Source organism: Bombyx mori, chromosome 22 (assembly GCF_030269925.1).
Source record: "Bombyx mori chromosome 22, ASM3026992v2".
NCBI lineage: Eukaryota > Metazoa > Arthropoda > Insecta > Lepidoptera > Bombycidae > Bombyx > Bombyx mori.
In genome coordinates, this window is record NC_085128.1 from 14,325,786 (window position 1) to 14,350,875 (window position 25,090).

The 25,090-nt window shown below is 34.8% G+C and overlaps 1 protein-coding gene across 4 annotated transcripts in view; it reads right to left on the bottom strand.

Annotated features, from left to right (window-relative positions):
- Positions 1–25,090, bottom strand: part of LOC101738969 (glutamate receptor-interacting protein 2) — a 318,438-nt gene that overhangs the window by 179,074 nt on the left and 114,274 nt on the right. For all 4 annotated transcript variants that reach the window (XM_021347020.3, XM_021347018.3, XM_021347017.3 and 1 more), the window contains exon 3: positions 22,535–22,654. In XM_021347020.3, coding sequence (XP_021202695.1) covers positions 22,535–22,654 — 120 coding nt within the window. The remainder of the gene's footprint in view (positions 1–22,534; positions 22,655–25,090) is intronic.

Genomic DNA, 25,090 nt, shown 5'->3' on the forward strand with positions numbered 1-25,090 from the left:
CCAATTACCAAGCGCCCACAGTTCAGGTCCGAATTTAGGGACGCTGTCTAAACAATGTAAAGCGAATGTCTGCTTAAATAACTAGCTATAAACATTAATGCTCTTCCAGAGACGGATTTAAGAGTAATTTTTTTTTAATCGTATTTTTTTATTATATATTTTTTTTATTGCTCAGGGTGGAAGAGCTCACAGCCCACCTAGCATTAAATGGTTACTGGAGCCCATAGACATCTACAACGTAGATAGAGGTCCTACCACCAGTAATTACGCAAATTATAATTTTGCGGGTTTGATTTTTATTACACGATGTTATTCCTTCACCGTGGAAGTCGATCATGAGCATTTGTTAAGTACTATTTCATTAGAAAAATTGATACCCGCCTGCCGGATTTGAACACCGGTGCATTGCTAGATACGAATTATCCGGACGTTTTATCCTTTAGACCACGAAAACCAAGTGAGTTTTCAAAATAGTATAGTTCAACATATATGACAATTGCTTTAAAGATTATTGATGAAAATTTCTTGATCTAAATATTTTTTGGTTTGTGAATAAAACCGTAATGTGAAACTAGAACCGAATAAATCGCCAACTATTGCATACCGCCAACCTCAATTACCAAATCATACCTTTCAAAATACATTTTGTATCCAAACTAGACGTCGTATCCTGATATAGATACATTAAATCGCATATTTCCATTAGTAAAATCACGTCAGTGTAGAATCAACTGCAAAAAAACAACTTCCACCACCACTAAAATGGAAGTGGTGCTTTTAGTTTATACGTTCGTAGGCTTCGGTTTTAATGGTGAAACTGCTGACCGTACTTTCGTGTTCGACGTGCAGAATCGTTTATGTGTACAGTACACTAGGCTTGTATGCGGTTTTCGTGCTAGTTAAAAGTCTGAAATAAAAGTTTTATAGCACTAGCACATTAGTATCTATTAGAATGAATTATTCGGGATATTGGGACTATGCACTGAAGATTTTCTTTGTATAAATGTTAGAAACTTTACGCAATTGGTCAATATTGCATTCAGAGGTTCATTGACATTTTTAATAAGGTCGACATTATCTATATATTAATACGTGAAGCAAAATCCCTTTTTACGAAAATTGCGCGTACGGAGGAGTATGACATTTTCCACACTTATAGAGAGTAGAGAAGAAATGCACAATGCCAATATGTTTTTAAAATAATGCATAAAAGATACATTAAATCAATAAAGAAAACATTACACACACTACATACCGTGTATTTGACGCACACATGCATGCATACTATTTATTGACAAACATTTGTTCTTGACGTCTGTTGTCAAATTGAGAATAGAATATGTCCTTGTTAATATTTTTTATAGTGTAGTCTTGGCGAAATTTGTGATTATAGAAGTATAAAATACATTCATAATAGTGTACAAAATTACAATTCCATTTAATTATAGTCGAATTTCGACTACTGCGGGACCTCTAGTTTTAATTATTTTCTAGTTCATTTCATTTTGTTTTCAATCATTGCATCAAGAGTTCAATAAAACACAAAATAATTCAATCAAAATAAATTGAAAGCCAAAACATATACTGTTGTTTAATTTTAATTACTGATCTTTATTGTAGTCTTGTTTAATTTTAATTACAAAAAAAACATTTTCCTCAAAATACCTCTCCAATATTTAGACAAAATTAATCGAAAACTGATAATGGACTAGCGGAATCAATGCCCCAAGTTACATTTTAGGTGTAGGATGAATTGGTACACAAAATCAAAATTTCCGAATCTAAGAATATTTAGATTTTGTTTTTTGCTTGTTCAGTCAATAAAGTATCTGTGGCTTAAAACTAGTATATAAAATAATAATACTCTGTGTCCAGGCATCAAATAATTTCCCATTACACGTCCTTAATATGTAGTAATATAAAATGCCAAAAGTTTATACGTTTTGAACGGAAACCAGTAATATGTGTAACTTTTCATATTTCCACAAAATATCGTGAACACGTCATCATCCTACAACCAATATGTCTTTAGTGTGTTAAGGCGCGTCGGTTATACTACAATTTTTTATCGCAAAGCAATAACGTAGCTCCATCAAAACAGCGAGGTAACCACTTTTTCATGGGTATTCGTATCGTAGTATTTGCTGTCATTTATATCCTTCGATGAGATCGTCGACTACATGGACTAATAAAAGTCAGATTCCGGAATTTGTCTGAATCAGATTCTAGAGAACATTTTCTGAGCACCGATAAGTTCCCTTATCATAAAATTTAACGAGCCTGATCTTCGAGTCTACTCAACTGGCTTAAATCATTATTATTATGTATGTAGATTCTCAAAGTGTTTCAACTACCTCGCAGCTTAACCCTCTCATATTCTTTATCATATCGTAAATATTATTGTACACCTTTTGTGGCGGTATGATAGAACACAAGATATTTGACAAATGCTTGAGTTTTGTTAACGGCATTATCAAGATAATTTTGCTTAAATATATTATTATACAAGTTTTTTTTTTTATTGTTTAGATCAACGGACGAGCTCACAGCCCACCTGGTGTTCAGTGGTGGTAACCACTGTGGGTGGGGCCCATAGACATCTACAACGTAAATGCCGCCACGCACCTTGAGATATGGGTTCTAAGAGTCTCAGTATAGTTACGACGGCTGCCCCACCCTTCAAACTGAAAGGCATTACTGCTTCACGGCCGAAATAGGCAGGGTGTGGTACCTACCTGTGCGGACTAACAAGAGGTCCTACCGCCAGTAATTACACAAATTTTTATTTTGCGGGTTTGATTTTATTTCTTCACCGTTATCTTTTAGCCCACGACCAGTCCGACGCAGTTCCGCATAATAACATTCGGACGGTCATTCTACCAGTTTGGGGGGTAAAAACAGAACGAAGATCTTCAACAGAGCGGGTAAAATCGTCCGGTACGTCCGCTATCTCATTTCACTAGATTCCAATTAAACATACTTTTAAAACTGATAATGAAAACTACGGCCCTGTTAAGTTTTGCTGAAAATCGCTAACCGTAGGAACAGTCATAAACACACTCGCTTTTGTTTCGCAGTTTACGACGTGTGGTTCTTGTCTTGCTCTTCTAACGTCCGTCGATGTAAAATTTTAAAACCTTTGTAGAGAGACATCACAGCAGCTGCTTGGAATTATAGCTAAACGTGAAGTAAGATAACTGGAAATGTCTTATAAACAACAGAGGAAGAGTTTATAGTTATTCATTGACTAAGGAATATATAATATTAGATCCGGTTGGGTTTTTCTTTTAACTGACAGAGGGCTTGTTATGTGTACGAGCCTCTATCAGGATCTTACTTGTTTCTACCGAGAAGAAGCTATTCGAGTTTGAGGTGTGAGACAGCCGTAATTTTAAGATAGTCGAGAGTTTTACCTCATCTGTCAAGATTTATATGAGCGGAGTTCATTGCTGGAGTCACTGTGTATGTTAATGCGTTTTCATAAATCATTTTTGGTACGTACATGACGAGTTTATGGAATAAACTGCTTTCCAGGGAAACATTCTTAACGTATAAATTTTCTGCTTGAAATGAGACTTAAAAAGTTCTCGGTAAACAACAGCCTGTCTATATTATTGGTCAGTGTCAATGAGCGACGCTAAGCACGTAATATTCCAAACATGCTTGTCTGCTATTCACGGCAGTAAAAAAATGTTTGCACTAAAAATAATATCTCAATTTATTTCGGTTCATCGACTTTATCACGCTGACCAGGACGAAAGCTAAGAACAAAATGTTATTTAACTGTTTACCAACCAATAAATTCAATGAACCAATAAAACTCATCAACAAATTCAATATTTTATTTACAATCACATCCAGTATCGTTCACAGCAGGTCCTCGTTATGAAAACACATTAAACTATTTTTGCTCCCCTCGTTCGTACAAATTTAGCCCCCACTACTACGGAGGGGTCTAATTGACGTTTTAAATCTGTCCACGCCCTTTCGTAGTTACAACTCTCGAGCATTATTTTATATTATGAGTTATCGGTTTATTAGTTAAGCATAGTTTATTTCTTTGAGTCTCCTCCTGGGTTATAGCTTCTGTATAATTCAAACAGAAAAAAAATCTGTCTTGGCACGATTACCAAGATAAAACTCTCCACAATATGCTACAAAAGAATCCTAGACTACTTTGGGCTATACTACGCGTAGTCATACGAGCTCGCGGTTGAGAATAAAGCCATTTGTGTACACTATGTATGAGTACAGTTATCATAAGAACATTATTTGGTTTTTCTAATACCTAATACCTAATTATCTAAGTCTTTAGAACTGCAAAAAACGAGGTAACTGTAGGTATTTCATTCACAACTTGTGAGTCCGTACGGGTATGAAGGTACCAACGTTATCTTGGCTCGAATACCAAGATAAAACTCTCCACAATATGCTACCAAATAATCCTAGGCTACTTTGGACTATACTGCGCGTCGTCATACCGACAATTTCCACGAAACGGGTAAAGTAGATAGGAAAAGAGCTCGCTGTTGAGAATAAAGCCATTTGTGTACACTATGTCATTGTATGCGTATCGTTATCATAAGTACATTATTTGGTCTTTCTAATACCTAATTACCTAAGTCTTTAGAACTGCAAAAAAACGAGCTAGCTGTAGGCATTTTATTCACAACTTGTGAGTCCTTACGGGTATGTAGGTACCACCGCTCTGCCTATTTCTGCCGTGAAGCAGTAATGAGTTTCGGTTTGAAGAATGGGGCAGTTTTTGTATTGTAAAATCGAGACTGACTGTGTACCAACACTGTGGGTGCCTATCGACTCCGGTAATAACCCATAAGCTAGCCCACAGACCTAAAAAAACATTTCAAAAAATAATTCATACAACAGCTGAATATTGATTTACCTCACACCGAACATAATAAATAATTTTATATTCCAACATAATCAAAACGGGGTGCGCATTACATATTTTAGTGTATTGAGGATCACGCATACTTAACGTGAGTGGTGGATATGTGATAACTCGTTTATGATTATTCGCCGTATATATTATAATACTTGTATATATATATAATATGTATTTTATAATATTATGAATGTGAATACTTAATATGTGTATGTGAAACGGTCGAAGGGATCCGGATGACATTTAGCAAAAAGGAAATAGCAGCAGTTTATTATTTAAACGGCATTAACAATAAGGATACCATTTAATCATGGTAAATGAGATATCCTGAACGAAGCCGAGTATATCTGCTGTCATTAATACGACATTGTATTTTCTAGTTCTTGATTTGATGTAAGTGTGACTGGTGGTGGTTTATGGACCAGACTTGTTTGTCACAAGCACCTTTTTATCATAACAAAATGTAGCGTCAGTCATATTATTTTTAATTACAAATTTAATATGTGTTTAACCACGCAATATGTCTTGTTCTTCTTCTTTGTCTCCAGCTTAACCCACTAGGTGAGGTCGGCACAGCGAATTTGTCTATTCCATTCTCTTCTATGGCGGCTGCGTCATCTCAACATGCACTCCTCTCTCTCTCTCATATCGTCATTCACCCACTCCATCCATGTTTTTTTTTATTTATTGCTTGCATGGATGGACGAGCTCACAGCCCACCACAGTCTTCTTCGGTCAACCTCTTCCCCTCTATTTTGCACTACTATTTCCATACATCTCCTAGTCACATGCATCTCCTCTCTGCATCTTGTTATAATGATAAATTTATGAAGTGTTTCTGCTCGGTGTCTTTCTGTTAATTTTTTTATTCTTTTCATATCATTTAAATCAATATTTTTTGTCTTCGATTACAGAGAAGCTTACAGCCCAGCTGACGGTTAGTAATTACCGTCAAATATGTACAACGACAAGAGTTCTCACTGTGCAGTAGTAACTCGAAAAATTACTCAGAGCGATCCACATGGAACATAGGGTACGAAACACAAAGAACCAAAGTCCCTCCGTAAACCCAGAGTTTTGAAAATACCCGGGAGATTGTGATTATGGACATAAAATACCTCTTTTGTATGTAGTCGAATAAAATGGATGAGGTATTTTGACATTAAAATGAATTGGCAAAATAATGTTCGACGCTTAGTAGCTGCGGCCCATAAATGGGGATTTTCACCTCCTACTCTCACTAAATTCTATTTAACATGTGATTTCCACCCAATTTCGGCAAATTCCATTTACTTACGTATTTACCAGTGTGTATAGGTATAAAGCTACGTCCACATATTATTATGTATTAATATATAATGTTGGCCCAAAGCTTCTTAAATGTTTACCATATTTTAGTAGACAAGGTCTCAATTATATCCTTTTCGATAGGTATTGACGTCATGCTATTTATGACGTAATTACATTTCAATAATTTTAACAACACATCAATTACCTATCTATTTTGAAGATGACATTATACTACGCTTTGAGCACTCGGTTTCAATTTAATTAATTATTTCAATAAAACATATTATTATTTCGTTTATTATATTTTGTTAAAGTATTTCTGAATTTATCCTTTATACTATTTCAGTTAAGATACTTATTAAAAGTCTTATTACAAAGTATGGTATTTTAGATTGCCTAGATCTACGGACGTATTAGGAGTGGGTAATATCGGTTTTGCCGCGTATCGAATCGTATCTATATATCGAGGATCAATATCGGATATTGAATCTATATATTTTCTGAATCTATATATTGATGGATGCTAGTAGATTTTCTCGATTCATGATATTTGAGATTTGAAACGATACGCTGATATAATATCGTAGTAGATATAGATTTAAGTTAACGTTATGCGGTTGGTTTTCTGATATTAATTTATAATATGATCTTAAAGTAATAAAAAGAACATGAAAATAAAAATATCAAAAAAAACTTTCCTTCATGCTTTTACCAGGCTTAGGACTGGCTACATTATTTTCAGTTTTTAGTATTTTGTGTCTTAACTTAAAATTACAAAATATACCAAAAGAGTGTAGATTTCAAAAGTTTAATACAAACACAAGAAATAAACTCAATTATTTGGATTCAACTAAAAATAGAAAAATGTGTACTTTAAAAATCAAACACAAAAAACTTTTAAGTATTTATAAACACTTGTCCAAAAATTCTAGTTCAAGGTCAAAGCGCGTGAAATTAAATTCAACGATGCAAATAGGCTATACTGCATTCAAGTTAGGGTCGAAAGTTGAAACTTCTTTCCTTAAGTGTATCCTGCTGATACGCTAAGAATAATCTACAGACATATGGACTTAAATATAAGGTTTACAATTGTATGGATAATGCCTGTTTCTGTTTCATTCATCACATGATATCTCTATCGTGCGCTCACTCACTCTGGCCGATTCGATATGAACCAAACGAATATTGCTGATATTAACGAATCGGTACGATATGCCGATGCGCATCACATCGAGCAATATCGTGTATCGGCTGATATCGAAATATAGATTTCGATTCACGAATCGGTACGATATGGCGATGCGCATCACATCGAGCAATATCGTGTATCGGCTGATATCGATATATAGATTTCGTGCGGGGCGATATCGGATTCAACGATATTGCTGCGATATATAGATATTGAATCTATATACGATTTATATCACCCACTCCTAGGACGTATATTGAACCAATTCATATATCTCGTTAACCTAATCAAACTCGCCTAACTCAAAACCGAAACAAGGCTTTCTAGGATCTACCTCAAGGGAATCCTAGAGTACTTTAGAGACATTGCCAGGAAAGACGGAGATAATCTTGAAAAATTAGTGATTACTGGCAAAGTGAACCGGAAAGAATCGCGTGGCCGCAATCCAATGTGTGGGTCTGACTAGATCCGCACCACAATTGATTTTTTTTTATTTTTTTTATTTATTGCTTAGATGGGTGGACGAGCTCACAGCCCACCTGCTGTTAAATTGTTACTGGAGCCCATAGACATCTACAACGTAAATGCGCCACCCACCTTGAGATGAGTTCTAAGGTCTCAGTATAGTTACAACGGCTGCCCCACCCTTCAAACCGAAACGCATTACTGCTTCACGGCTGAAATAGGCAGGGTGATTCCACCGTCTACGTTTCTCTGCGAGTAGCCGAAGAGGTTGAGACGGATGAAAGTGGTTACGACCCTCGAGTATGAAGAACAGACTGTAGAAGGAGATCAACAGACCTCATACACACAATTAAGAGCAAAAAATATATTGTAGGCAGAAAAGAAAATGAAAAATATGTAATACGATCCGAATTCAATTTCGACCGAATCTTTTGTGCTCCTTTAAGGCTTCGTCAAACAGAACGCGTACTTAGCGCTGCGTTTTAACGTCGCGCTCTTTTCATATCACACAAATTGACTAGACGAGCCTAACGCTCCTTGACGCAACGCCAAATCATAGTGCCTTTCGATAGCAGTATGAAAATTTAAAAGTATTAAGATGTCGAGTGATTCAGATGTGGCATTGTATGAGCATGAGTATTTTTTAACTAATTCTATCAATTTTTCGGGCATTATCCAGTATCCTAATACACATTCACTCGGACACTAAATGAAATTTGTAAAAAATTACAACGCCTGACGTCAAAGCGTCTTAACGCCGCGACAGATCGCTGCGTACTGCGAGCGCTGGCGCTCTGTTTGACAGCATATTACCATAACAGTACATCACATCTCGGCGTCATAGCGCGCCGTCAGTTTAACGCTTTGACGCGCGCTAAGTACGCTTTCTGTTTGACGAAGCCTTTAAAGCGAAATAGCAAAAAAATACCAATTAGGGTAAATAACGTTTTGTCGTTTCCGCGATATTGTTGATGTTGTATGAGCGACTATGATCACAATAAGATTTTATTTGTGTTATTGCATAGACGGGTGAACGAGCTTTTGGCTTCAAAGTAGCTTAACAGAAGACGGACCGTTAATATATAATAAGAAAAAGGGTGCGTGTACTTATGTACGCGCGTAAGAAGTTATACTTTATTTTTATTAAATTTATTTCTTTTTTTTTATATTAAATAATTAATAATAAATATTTAACGTTAATAATTTAATAATATTTAGTATGAATTATATTAAATAATAATTTTGTCATTTATATTACTAAATAATACATACGGATAGTTAACCTCAATTGTATTGGAGAACTTAGGAAGGTTGATGAGCACAGTTTTTTCACAAATATTTTCTAATATTATTTAGTATTGATTTAAATATTCAATTTAAATCACTTCTGATTATAATTCAGACGCACATATAAAATTCGCACTTGTATAATGAAAACAAAATGAAAACACGTGTTTTAAATGTAGAAACTCAAAGCATGTGGAGAAATATTATAAATATAAATACACAGTGAACAGAGGCGGCGTGCGTGCCAACATGCGCCACTAACAGAGGTTCCATTTCTGTTTTGCTGGTAGCATTTTTTTCTCAACTTACAATACGACCGTGTACATGCGTGAAAGTTCACCTGCGGCTATATTCGGACTCGCCAAGTTACGTCGGTCGTATTGTAATGAGGGATTTAGTGGGCAACTTCATTCTGTTAATTTTGTGTCACGGTGCGCGCGCATCGTAAAATTTCACTCTCATAAATTTTTCATAACGCGCCTAAAGAAGTATAACTTCAAAAAAATGCTTTTATTTTAACAAGTTTACACACCGTACAGGCAAAGGTAAATTTATACCATAATTTCATTAAAATTTCGCTGACATCGCTTTGAATACATTTGTAAATTATGTTTTCGAGTGTACAGGACAACTTGTTCTATTGTTTTCATTTTGATTTAGCCTCGGAACAAGAGCTAATACAATTATTTTCGAAAATTTTGAGATAACAGTGATATTTAATTAATGAAACTCTTGCCTGGAATTGCCCAAAATGCTATTAAAATTATGTAAAATTTGTACTAATTTAAATTTCGCAGTAACTCGCGAACTATGCAAAGTATCGCCTGAGGTCGTGGCTGAATCTAATACCTTTATTAAAATACTTCTACGAAACGTGAATATATCTCACGCGTTCATTAGCTATAAAATTTATCTAACATATTTTAACTTAAAAATATATTTAAATTACTATTGAACTAAAACAAAAATATGCTAATACCATAAGGGTATATACACACGGTAATGATCAAAACCTAAACAGATGCTCGCTCTTTTTAACTTAAGAATTAGAGGGAGAAATAAAACCTACCGGAGACAGATTTCAATTGAACCATTTATTTATCAGTATAGTCCGTCCTCCGATAGAACGCGTTCGGCGAAATTTATCGTGAAATTCTAAGATATTTTTTTAAACTATAGTTAACAAATTTTTTTAATGATTAGTGTTTCTTAAGGCAATTAGACTACATTTCACAAATTCGCCGCCACTTCAAAGCTACATCATTTGTTCGATCACGAGGACGTTCTTAGAGCGGACGGACTATAGGTTAATTGTTAACAAAGAAATAAATAAACTAAAACATATTATTGTAAACTGGCTCATGGATTACGTGCACGAGTGTACGGGACAGTTAATTACTATTATCTTACGGTCGGTGTAGTCTCGAGTTTATGACTAGGTTTCCTGTTTAGTTTATATTTTATTGTTATGTTTTGTTTGTATTGAGGGCATAATATCTCGGATGCCTGGCGCATCGTGGGTGGGTGTTTGAAATTCTCTTGAACATATTATTATTAAAGTTTTTTGAAGGAATTTTGCAATGTACAGATGTGTTGTTAGATGTCGATCGAATGATCATAATAATATGATGGAATTAAAACAAACCGTGGCACACGCACAATGGGAATATTGGTGCTTTTAGGTACTTCAAGCACCGGTCACCGTTCTCGTCGAACCCGTCGCTTGCGACGAAGGGCTCGACGAGTAACATGACCCTCAGACACAGCCCACTGAGTTTCTCGCCGGATCTTCTCAGTGAGTCGCGTTTCCGATCCGGTGGTAGATTCTGCGAAGCACGGCTCTTGCTAGGGTTTGTGTTAGCAACGTCATCAGGTTTGAGCCCCGTGAGCTCACCTACTAGTTAATATTACGCTGGAATAGCCTCTCAAGGCTACCAGCTTAGGTAGGAAAAAAAAAGTTAAAGCCGTTAGTTATTCTGAAAATATATTCTTCTTAAATTGTTTTTAGAAACAATGATTAATCTATGATTAACGTAAAAAAAAGTATTTTAAGTAGACAATATTTCAAAAGCTACGAGTTATTTCAGTCGACGAAATGATCATTATACCCTTGTTTCTTTTTTCTTTTAGTTTATTGACAATTTAAGGAAATGAAAATATTAGACCATGGTCTAAAGTGCCATCCCACTATAGTTTGAGAAGCTGTTATATTTCGAAAATGTAATGGAAAATTATGAAATATTCATTTCTTATGAAAGTTCTACAGCTTACAAGACATGTCGCTACTTGTTTCTAAAGACTAATCGTGAACCAGTCACCAAGCAGTTAATCGCCGAAAATCGCGGTGAAGAGTTACCATCAACTTCTAAATCGTTATGTATAGTCAACGGTTGTTCCAATTTATAAAGATTAAATTATTCATATAAAGAAAAATATATCTTATCAAGCGAAAGTAATGCTCCTCAAAGTTTAAACAAGAGAAACAACGACAATAACCTGTCACTTGAAACTATTCCTCTCGAATTGAGGTCACTCCACGAAGCTGAAGCTTATTAGACATTTGAATGTCTTGAACGACAAAGGAATAGGCAGGCTTCAAGCAATCTTCGTATAAAGGCTGTGTGTGCATAAAACATGAATATGTAGAAGCTTTAGGATGAGCAATACGTTTGAAATGGTATAAAGGTTCCTTGAAAATCTACGATAGCAATTGGGTAATTGACTTGTGTCGTATTTCTTAGAATCAGCTTAGTGGAGAACACAATCAAGTGAAATATGTACATGTTTTGAACTCGATTATGAAAATTCGGAATTGTGAGCTTCAATTTTTTTAGTGAGTGTTGTAGGAATTACGGTATCCCTGTCATATATGTGGGATGGTATGGCGAAATCTAGTGAATATTTAGTTTAACAACAAAATCTTTTTTTCTTTCAAAAAAATACTACATACACCTTCGTAACATCGTTATGTCAATCTTATATCTGTCAGTTATATTTTCTTCTTTTAAAAATAAAACTCGTGTGCCAGTGTGAATTAACCAAAAAGTTCCGATCTTCCCACTCGGCCATTCCTACCTATTCGTCTGCCTCAGACGAATCAATCCATAATTTGATAAAATTAGCAAGATTAGTCGTATGTATCGGACCTCCTCCATTCCCAATCTTCAACTTTTAGTCGACCTCTCCTATAATTCTGTCTTCTAATTTCTTTATCCATCTTCTTTGGTACAGCGATAAAACTACTTCCATTCTTCTCTTTGTACAGTATTCTATTTTGTGTCAAATGATTCTGGTAAGGTACTTTAACCAACTTCTTGCAGTCTTCTTTTTCTAACTTCTTGTAATCTTCTTTCTCTAACTTCTTGTAATCTCCTTTTTTTAATTTCTTGTAGTCTTCTTTGACCTCGTCCTTCTCAACAACAATAGCACAAAGTGGAATCTTCTCCATTAAAATACCATTTCTTGTAAACTTAACTTCGAATTCACGCAGTATGGGGTTGCCAATGATCAGCTTTACAGGTATTATATCATCTTCCACAATGTAAAATTTGATATCCGTAACAGCATCATCAATCTGTAGCTGAGTAGTAAAAACACCTTTGATAAGTACTTCTTTGTTAGCAATACCCGTAAGACGAGCTTCTGAATTCTTGTCATAATGTTGGATATTATTTTCAATTTTTTCAAATTCTGATTTTATAATAAGATTGGCGTCACTTCCTGTATCGATCAAAGCCACCATCTCTGTTCCATTCAATAACACTTTCTTGTAAGGGATTTTTTCTTCTTCGTTTTTCTTCTGAATAATTAAAGACTTCTTAACTTCATTCTTACATTCGTTTCCCTTGTGACCGAATTCATTACACTTAAAGCATTTAATGCCCTTTGTACAACAGGAGGATTGATGGTCTAAATAACCACAGTTATAGCATCTTTTAAAATGCGGTTTTCTTGATGGCGATGTGCCTGCATCTGCATTTACTGCCTGGTGATATGATTGTGTACTCATTTTCTTCCGAATATCACTGTAATCGTCCAGCTTCTTTCGAAAATCACTGTAGATGTCTAGCTTCTTTCGAAAATCTTTCAAGTCTGTAGCTCCATATAAAATTGCTTTGTTAGATTCAGGATCATTGATACCATCTATGACGTATTCCATTAAAGCAGCATCATCTACTCTTCCATGCAGTGCTATTTCTTTCATAACTAAAAAGTATTGTTGTAAAGTTTCATCATTTTTTATCTTTCGTGAAATAAGCTTCTTGTGAATCTTAGCACTATTAAACTTAGGGCCAAATTCTTCAATAAGGGCTTCCTTCAAAGTAGGATAGTCCTTAACTCTACCAATAGATCTTAAAAATAACTTTGCTGTTCCACCCAAAAGTTTCTTTGCATAGATCAATCTTTCCACTTTAGTCCACTTCATCAAATCAGCAACATCTTCAAATTCATCAAAAAACTCCGAAATCGGGTAAGTATCATCTCCGGTGAAAGGTGTCATGGACTGCTCCAAATCACGAAACGAGATATGCACCTCAACGTCTTCTCTTTCGTCATTATCATTATTCTTCTTAGGAGGCATTTTTTACTTTAGAAATAGTGTATAGATTTTTATGCAAAAAAATAATAATAATCGTCTCGTTGAACTCGAAAATAGTCGTCGTAGTCGTTATTATAATTTTCAGAATAAGTCTTCTTCTTAAACAATCTTCAGTAAATAATCTTAAGTAATCTTCATAAGTTTGCATAAAATAACGTTACAAAAAACTTCATCAATAGCGTTATTTTTACACGTCTCGAAGTCTTGGATGCACAACGAAAATGCACTCAACTTATCTCTGTAGAAATTCGTCAATCCACTGTAATTTATCACCGAACGACATCCTGAACGGTGTCCATCCCGGACGAGCCCCCAAAAAGATGTGGGATGGTATGGCGAAATCTAGTGAATATTTAGTTTAACAACAAAATCTTTTTTTCTTTCAAAAAAATACTACATACACCTTCGTAACATCGTTATGTCAATCTTATATCTGTCAGTTATATTTTCTTCTTTTAAAAATAAAACTCGTGTGCCAGTGTGAATTAACCAAAAAGTTCCGATCTTCCCACTTATATATATATATATATATAAAGTTACATACAAAATATTCCAAAAGGAAAGCAAATTATTATATTATTATGTCATCTACTAGTGCAGAATCACGTCCTGTCAGCACTTATAGAATGACTTGCACCAGCCCTATGCTTAATTGGTTTTTAGAAACAACAAAAAAAAAGTTGTCAGCAATATACATGGTTGTCGCAAAAAGTTGACTCAGTCTACAGTGCCAAATATTTGGTGCGATTTATATGTGGGCAAACGCTCTCAGAACCCGTTCGAAATGATTTCGTTATCTCCACCCTATCACCGCAACACCCGTCACCAAAGGGGAATTCATCCATATTACCACAAATATTTCTCGGAATCACAACGATCAACCGTGCGTTTCGACAGATATCTACTTCTCGTACCAATAAATTCTGAAATGAGTTTCCATCTACGGTGCTTCCGCGGTACTTTTGCGTTTTCATTTTTCAAAAGTGGTTTGAGGGAAGTTCCACAGAGTTTTGAATGTCCCTCTACTTTAACTGATGTTTAAAACAGCAATAAATAGTTAAGAGATAAAAAAAAAAATCATGTTGAAAAATCAAATTAAAAGGCAGTTATACGTAAGTCGACAAGCCCTTAGTCTGAGGATTAGCATGTTGTGACCCAACCACACATTATTTAACACTCTTGGAACCAGAAAGCAATAAGAACTTGAACAAAAGAAGAAAAGAAACAAAAAGGTACTTTGTAGAATTTTCACATACGACCTAACTTCAAAATCTACAAAATATCAAGCGAACATTCAAAAATAACTCTCAAAATGGATTTACATTTTAAGCACACCGCAGTCAATCTAAAACCTCGGCCACAATAGACTCCGAAACACGTCTATCGATTAGACAACGCATCTGTGCTATAGCTCGACCAATGAATATGTAAATTGGTCTCGGATTAACCCCGACTGGGGTGAAAGAAACCCCGGGGCCTTGTAAAATCCCTCAGATGGAAGAAATTTTGGTGCGCCAGTAATATAATATTTTTTCATGATTATTAAATTTTAAATTTACATAAATTTTTGTGGACGTTTCTCGACCGTTGATCAGTTTTGGCATCCGTTTGGATATTTATTGGAATTTTCATGAATGAATATGGAAGTGTTATTTATTTTGTCCGGGTTTTTTGGCTAAGTAACGCTAAGTAAGTTGCTAAGTAAAGTTTATTATTATTATTAAATGTATCCAAAATCAAAAAAATGTTAAGCTGCTGTAACAAAGACAGTATGCACTAATTAATTAACTATTCAAACAATTGCACATTACAGTCTCATTCGAGTAGTCACAGTGGATGCGCGTGCCGCACGTCGTTCAGTCGGAGTCGTGTTTTGTCTACTTACGAGTTAGTGAAGTACCCTACATTAATTGTGATCATAGTGTATTTAAATAGGGCTACTCCTGGAAACAGGAGCCCCTACAAAAATAATGTTTAGTCACCCAACGTCCCAAAAACCAACAACGTCACAACCCACAATGATGCCATCAACACCCAAACCATCAAGTTATGCCAACGTAACGTCTTCAACATGTTTTCCAAAAAAAGATCAAGCCATAATATTGGATTCTATTGACGGAATAACCCTTAAAGAGTATCTTGTTGCCTTATCAGCTATAACACCAGCCGCAAACATTCGTTTTATATCACGCATATCGAATGCTAGAATATGCATTTATTTAGACTCTAAGAAAACGGCCGACAACTTAATCGATAAAAAAGTAAAAGTTAACATAAAATCCAACGCACTCGAAATAAAACCGTTAATTACAAGAAATAAAAGAATCGTCCTATCTAACGTCTGTCCAGTCATCCCTAATCATATTATAGAACAAAAATTTGAAGAACTACGCATAGAGATTATGTCACCTATAACCTTCATGAAAATTGGTGTGAGTGACCCAGGCTTCTCACACATTTTGAGTTTTAGGCGACAACTTTTTATTAGTCCCGAGGACGAAATTCACCTGCCAGAATCTTTTCAAGTAACATTCGAAGGAACCAACTATTGGATTTATACTTCTACCGATGCTTTGAAATGTTTTTCTTGTAATTCATTAGGTCATTTAGCCAAGAATTGCACACAAAATGAACAAAACTTAGAAAAAGAAACTGACAATGAAATAACTGAATCTTTCAATGAGTTACAAGGTTTCTCCTTACCGACCCCATTAAAAGGAAAAAAACGAATTCACTCACCTACCATAACCGAATCTTCAAAAACTGGAATCAATGAAGAACTACAAAATGATGAATCAGATAAGATGGAATTTGAGACTGATGAAACAGGAAGCAATATCTCAATAGAAGATAATGTTGACATAAACAAGAAAACACAAAAAAAATTAAAGAAAACTGACACCCGGACTAATGAGGAAATTTGGGACAATATTCGTGAAAATATGACAGATTTAATTAAAGAAAATTCCTTCCCTATCAATTTAGACCAATTTATCAGTTTATTAGAAAACTCAAGTGGAAAACAAAATGTTAGAGAATTAGTATTTTCATATACAGATAATGTTAAAGATCTCATAAAAATGTGCAACAAACTACATAGTAAAATGAACAAAAGTTTGAAAAATAGATGTTCACGCCTATCTAGGAAACTACATGAATTGCTAAACCCTAACCCTATCTTGATGTCAGACAGAGACGAATAAGAAACTTTATTTTCACACAAATAGGAAATAATTTATACACACAACAACAATATATATTTATACACACTATAACAAACTATATACTAAAATAATTAATATAAATTTCTATATCTGATTAGAATGGATATTTTGCAGTGGAATATCAATGGCTATTTCAAGAGACTTGAAAATATTAAATTATTGGTAAATCATACATGGCCAACATGTATCTGTTTTCAAGAAACTAATTTTAGCTCCAACTATTGCGCTTTTATGTCAGGATATGAAAAGTTTTATAGAAATCGAACACAGAGTGGTAGGGCTAGTGGTGGAGTAGTCATTTATATTAAACCTCATACAATTCCTGAGGAAATAAAATTAAACACAAACCTTGAAGCAATAGCAATAAAAATTAAATTTCCATTTTCAATTACAATGTGTAACATATATATACCGAATAGTCATCGATTAGATAAACAAGAATTTAATAAGCTCATTGAGCAACTACCAAAACCCTATATAATTTTAGGTGATTTTAACAGCCATCATTTTTATTGGGGCTCGAACAAATGTGATAGTAGAGGTAAAATAATAGCAGAATGGCTCGATGAAAATGATAATGTTGCTTTATTAAATAATGGACAACCCACCCATTTTGATAGTAATACTGGTCGCACTAGTAATATAGACCTCTCAATGGCTTCACAAAATATAATGTCATATTTTGAATGGAATGCCTTAGATGATTTATATGATAGTGACCATTTTCCAATTTTAATTAAATCTCAAATCTCTAATGATAATGTCCCAGAAAATATTAAAGTACCACAAAAATGGAAGACTGATAAAGCCAATTGGATTATGTTTAGTGAAGAGATTAATAAATATATTACAGAATTACCTGCTTTAAATATAGATACGCCTAAATATTCTGTCAATGAATACCTTGAAAAATTTACTGAAGTTATTCTTAAAGCAGCACAAAAATCTATACCTAAAACGTTCGGGATATTAAGAAAAAATAACTTACCTTGGTGGACAGATGAATGTAAAACTGCAACTAAAGAAACTAAAAAAGCATTTAAACTGTTTAAGCGATATGCCAGAAATGAACCTAATTCAAATTACAAAATTGATTATAAAAAAAAACGAGCTTATTGCAGAAGACTAGTTAAAGAAAATAGAAAAAAATATTGGGAAAATTGGGTCTCATCTATAAATAATAATACTCTTGTGGGTGATATATGGAAAAAGATACAAAAACTTAGTCATCGAAACACTAAATTTAATAATATAGTTCTAGAAAAAAATAATGGATCATTTACATCTAATCCTGTGGAAATTTCTAACTTATTGGCGAAAACATTTGCTACAAATTCTAGCTCTGAAAATTATGATCCAAAATTCCTTGATAACAAAAACTATCAAGAGACATATTCAAACTTTAATATTACTGAAAACTCTAACCCAATTAATGATGACATAACGTTACATGAATTGATACAAGTAATTACTCAATCCAAAAACTCCAGCCCTGGACCAGATAATATACCAAACATTATAATTAAGCATTTACCTGCGAGGGCATTAGAATATTTACTTCAACTTTATAATTTTATATATAAAAAACAAGTATTCCCAGACAGTTGGAGAGAAGCTTTGGTTATTCCAATTTTAAAACCAGGCAAAATACCAAGTTTGCAATCCAGCTATAGACCCATATCTTTGACATGCAATATGTGTAAAATACTGGAAAAAATAATCAGCAAAAGAATTAGGTGGTATGTGGAAACCAATAAATATCTTTCAGCGTTTCAGTATGGTTTTCGGCAATACAGATCAACAACTGACTATTTGATCAATATTGAAAGTGAAATACTCGATAGTTTTGCAAATAGTAATTATTCAGTGGTAGTAGCCTTAGATATCGAAAAGGCATATGAAATGGTGTGGAAGCACAGAGTTCTGAAGTTATTACAGAATATTAACATTGTTGGCAATACTTTAGCTTTTATCAGGAACTTTCTTTCAAGTAGAACGATGAAAGTCAGAATTAACGACTACATGTCTGATCCTGTCCCTATAGAAAATGGACTACCCCAAGGTTCAGTACTAAGTGTTATTTTATTTTTAGTGGCCATAAATGACGTTCTTAATAATATTGAAAAACCAGTGAAGGGTTTCCTATTTGCCGATGACCTTACAATAATTTGTAGTGGCGGAACATTATGCCCTACCTTGAAGCTTATTCAAAATACACTTAATAATTTACAGGAATGGTCAGAAAGAGTTGGATTTAAATTTTCTAAAACAAAAACGGAATTTATGATATTTACAAATAAAAGAAAAGTATTTAGAAACACACAATTAACCTTAAATAATCATAGTATTAAAGAAGAAAGCAATTTAAAAATTTTAGGTTTGATATTTGATAAAAAACTGTCATGGAATACACACATAAATAACCTTAAATCAGAATGTTATAAAAGACTAAACATAATAAAGTCCTTATCATCCACTGGATGGGGGTCAGAAAAAAGTTGCTTAATTAATATATATCGTACTCTGATCAGGCAGAAAATAGATTATGGCTGCATTATTTATGATTCCGCCAAAAAACGAACACTAAATTCCTTAGAAAGTATCCAAAATACTGCTCTTCGTCTAAGTATTGGTGGTTTTAGAACAAGCCCCATTAAATGTATTCTAGTTGAAGCTGGTGAAATGCCATTAGAATTTAGAAGGAAACAACTTATACTTACATATGTAGCAAATATATTAACTCAACCTGAAAATCCCACCTACCATTATTACACTAAAGTAACAGCAGTTGACACTGAATATGAACTCAAACCTAATTTACCTCAACCCTTACGAATCAGAGCAGTCAAATACTTAGATGAATTGAATCTTAAAATTCCAAAATTATTTACAAAAAAACTACTTACTTCTGGTCCATGGGAAAACTTAGAATTGCCAGTTAACCTTGAATTAGCCAACTATAAAAAAGGTGATACCCCTCAGTGTATATATAAAAACTTATTTTGTGAAATTAATGATAGATATAGAGGTTACAAAATTTATTACACAGATGGTTCTGTAAAAGATGGACATTCAGGTTGTTCAGTAGTATCTGCTAATAATTACTACAGGTATAGACTAGTAAATTTTAATTCTATATTCAGTTGTGAGGGAATAGCTATCCTTAAGGCCTTAGAATTAATACACAGTCAACCTAATACAGACAAATACATAATATACACTGATTCGAAATCATGTTTGACAGCGTTAAAAAACCTAAACAACTTAAATAATCTTATTTTAGAAATTAAACAAAAAATGGTAGATCTATTAAAAGATGGTTACAAATTTGAAATTATATGGATTCCAAGTCACCAAGGAAGTCACCAAGAAGCCGGTAATGAAAAGGCTGACCAGGAAGCCAAAAATGCAACAAGTGATTTTGAAGAGGTACAGCTAATCATTTCCACTGCATCAGATGTTCAAAAATATCTCAAGTTCAAAATTAAAACTCTTTGGGATCATCACTGGAAATTTGAGAACACATCATTTTTATTTAAAATTAGAAATTCAATTTTTGATAAGCTTTCCTTTTCCTTAACTAAAAGAAAAGACCAAGTGGTTCTTACAAGATTGCGGATTGGACACACAAATTTAACTCACATACATCTTATTACCAAAACAGATAAAAACAAATGTAAGTGTGGTTTGGATCAAACTGTGGTACACTTGTTAATTGAATGTAAAGCATATGACATAGAAAGACAATTTTGTAAACTCCCTGATAATTTAACAGACTGTCTGACTCAAGATGGGTATAAGCAGACCCTTAGTTTTTTAAAGATCACTGGTTTGTATAATTTAGTATGATGTCGAAGTCAATGTAACTTAAAATGATACTGTAAACTGTGGTCGTTAATGACCCTAGTTGTTAAAAAGCGACCTTAAATAAATAAATAAAAAAAAAAAAAAAAAAATTGCACATTAGGGTTAAAACAAGCCTTTTTATAATATTTAAAAACACACACCAGTCGCATTGAACCATGAAATTTTCATATCACTGCGGCACGTTATATAAACAAATGTTTTTCATGGAGCACTCGAGACCGCCGATAAATTAAATCCATTGACCTAATTAAACGAGAGTGTCATACGATAAATTCGCACGTATTTAAACGACCGATCATCTAACCGCACGATGTGGAAGGTTCGCGACCGACGCGACGTTCACGCTTTCCGTGATAAGCATTCAAATTGTAACGTGAGCGCTGAAAAATATCGTGATCAAGCGATTTTCGACTCTAAACTAACTCATTTTGTTGCAATAAATAGTATACAACCTACTGGTGTATTGAGTAAAATATGCATTTAACATTGAAGATAAGCGACTGGTGTTGGATTTTTGACGTGACAACGTCTTATAATTCGATGGAGCCGGCTGCACGCACGAAAAAACATGACTCATGCGGCGTTACCTCACTCTGAGGCGTTTCATTTAAGGCTTGAAGTGCAAGCGAGAGCGCGCAACGAGGCACAATCGGCCTCCGCATTCGGCAGCGTTCGACATCTGTCTCTCTCCTACTTGAGTGAGTGATGCATCCGCGTGGACAGCTGCAAGCTGCTATACAATAATACATTTACATGTTTTCATCAAGTATGAAGTTTAGTGAAAAGTGAATGTGATGTCAATTGTTTATAGCAACGATAATTGCGATAATTGAAAAATGAAACCATTCTATCAGTATTTTCTTATGACGTTGTCACGTTCAACTATCGTCAGTAAACCGACTTTACAGACAACCAATTTTTTAATGGTCTGTAAGGAAATTTTAACTGAACTGATAGGGTTCGTTTTATCTTACTAGAAATTCAAGATTTAAAATCCTTGAGTTTAGATTTTTGGGGATTTTTCGTGTATGGTTTGTATTTGAACAATTGGTGTCTTCGATTTTTGAACTTAGGTGTTTGTAACGCCTATTATTGTGTCAATTCGTAGATCGATACTGGGGTTGCAAAATAATTTTTAACGATCAATTGTTAGCTTGCAACCGATTTGTGTGTATAATTTGTGAGACCACTAGGAAAAGGAATAAATGAGATTTCATTATGAATCCAGGGAAGCCAAGGCTTGAACTTGTTAGTGATGGTGCTAATATTAAATGAGCTATAGAATGGTATGGTAATATGACCCATGAAACTGGTCTCAATGACCTTATCTCACGCTTTTCACGTCCACTTATAGCACACACAGTAAATACCTCAATATAATATCATGCCATTTCTATGTTAATCGACATAAGATGATCTAGTGCAGACTGTTTCATATGAAAGCCTCTGGGAATCGATTTTACTGAATCCCATTAATCTTGAACTAGAGTAATGGAACTTAGGAGATACGATTCCGATGGATTCCGAGACTCGATTAATGTTAATTAATATCAGCTCACTTGCAAAATTTATTACGATTCGTTTCCGGAATTCAAATCTCCAATACAAAGAATACCTTTTTCGGCGTGGTTACTAATCACAAACAGTTTCCGTAGAAATAAAAAGAAAAGCTCGTGTAGATAGTTGAAGTGAATACTTTCACATACCTGCCAGTTTAAGTCCGATTCGTTTCCCTGGAGGCTTAAAGAGCTCTATGTGGGTCCTTCGCAGGCCCCTCTCAGTGCAGAGCCCGGAGTCCGTGGATAACGATGTTTGGGATTTGAACACTGCAACAATGAAAACGGGCTTCAATATCGAGGAATTTACCCGTATCTCTGGAGGCCAAGACGTTCTCTCAATAAAGTTTATTTTGATGTAGACTTCTAACACGGAATTAAGCAGGTTTTACGGTTAAAATATTTTAATCTAATGCGTTTGGAATTTTAGAATATTTCTTAGAAAATAATACAGATTTGTTTTGACGCTAATTGGGATTAAGTAATCGAGAAGAAATACCGAATTTTCCGAGTGTTTTGAATGTTGTTTAAAATGATAGCATTTACAATTTAAGTTCCTTTAAATAAAGCAAAACAAAAATGAAACGTTCTAAGCCCACTATAATGAATGTCCGAATAGTTCTTATGTCTGAAGTCGTCGTGACGAAAAGGAAAAGACGTCCGGTGCATTCGTGTTGAGCGATGCACCGGTGTTCGAATCCCAGGCGGGTACCAATTTTTCTAATGAAATACGTGCTTAACAAATATTCACGATTGATTTCCACAGTGAAGAAATAACATCGTGTAATAAAAATCAAACCCGCAAAATTATAATTTGCTTAATTACTGGTGGTAGGACCTCTTGTGAGTCCGCGCGGGTAGGTACCACCACCCTGCCTATCTCTGCCGTGAAGCACTAATGTGTTTCGGTTTGAAAGGTTGGGCAGCTGTTTTAACTATACTTGAGACCTTCAAACTTATATCTCAAGGTGGGTGGCGTATTTACGTTGTAGATGTCTATGGGCTCCAGTAACCACTTAACACCAGGTGGGCTGTGAGCTCGTCCATCCATCTAAGCAATAAAAATAAAAATATTACGTTACGAACGTTTTTTCCCGGTTAGGGTACCCCTCCGCATCGTCCCATAAGGAACTTCGTTCCAAAGAAATATCATTAAAAAACGTGTGGCACTCGGGAACTGCCGCGGTAAAGCTATTGCATAGCATTTTTTATTAGCTTATGCAATTATAATTAGACAATGATAATTTAATATTAAAACATTAATAAAACAAAACCACGCTATATTAAACATTAATAAAAACAAAACCTTAACAGTCCCCTTCACACTCATAAGCTAGACCGCGCGAGAAAGAGATGGGCAGACTTTTCATGATGCGCATGCAGTGTGACGTCACGCCACGCGCTTATTCACAAACACTACACAAGCGCAACGTGTGAATGTGTTGAACGCGAGCTACATGGTAAGCAGAGTGAGGGGTGTAAGGTTTTTTTCGTTACGGAATTTCATGATTCGGTCGCCGCGCTCAAGGCCCGCGATAAAAGCTATGCAATAGCTTAAAAATAAAAATAAAGCATTAACAGGCTTATAGACGAACAAATCACCGGGAAGCTCGTTACCGTCGAACTTTTACAGTAACTGCAGTTGTCGAACTGCTAACCGCTCCTTTAAATAATACCGGGACGTAGTGCTGCGCCGATCCGCGCCTCGCGTTTCGATAAAGTTGAGTTACGCGAGTTCACGAAGTGGCAAATTAAATCGGGAACGCTGACGTCGAACGTTTCAAAGTGCTGTTGTTGCTCGAATCGAAATCCCGTGACCTTTGACGGTATGAGGTCACTTTTATTTGTGACTACGTGTGTTCCGCGCTTAAACCCTAGTGCCATTAGTGATTCAATAATGTAACACAATAGGAGTTCAATTAGAGTCCCGACTACTTCAAATTGGTTTGCAGACGAGACAAGACTATATCGATGCTCTTATGTGTTTATACATACATAGATACATTTTACTGATGGTCGGACCTCTTGTGAGTCCGCACGGGTAGGTACCACCACCCTGCCTATTTCTGCCGTAAAGCAGTAATGCGTTTCGGTTTGAAAGGTTGGGCAGCTGTTTTAACTATACTTGAGACCTTCAAACTTATATCTCAAGGTGGGTGGCGCATTTACGTTGTAGATATCTATGAGCTCCAGTAGCCACTAACACCAGGTGGGCTGTGAGTTCGCCCAACCACCTACGAAATAAAAAAATTAAAAAAAGATGTGCGGTGTCGTGGGACACCAGATAGGAACGAAGTTCCTTATTATAAAAATATTAATTTTAAGTTCTATTCGAGGTGTAAAGAAAATAATTATTCGGGTACACGTTTTTAATTATAATTTTTTTATTGATAAAAATAAAATAAAAAAAACTACTTTACAAAGCTATCAACTTTATTCACAATGACTTATGACAAATATATAATAAAAATATGTTATTTAAATACAGAATCTTGTTAAAGCTGCTTTCCCATCCTGTAAATCGGAAGGGCATGAATACTTCGTGGTAGAACGGTATTAGCTACATGTGTGGGCAACAAAACCTCTTAGTCACCTTTTGCGACATCCACGGAAAGAGATAGCTATTCCTGACTGACGCCACACAGCCAGGATACAGCATCAAATGTAACAGAATACTACCATAACTAGTATCATCTACTATCAACT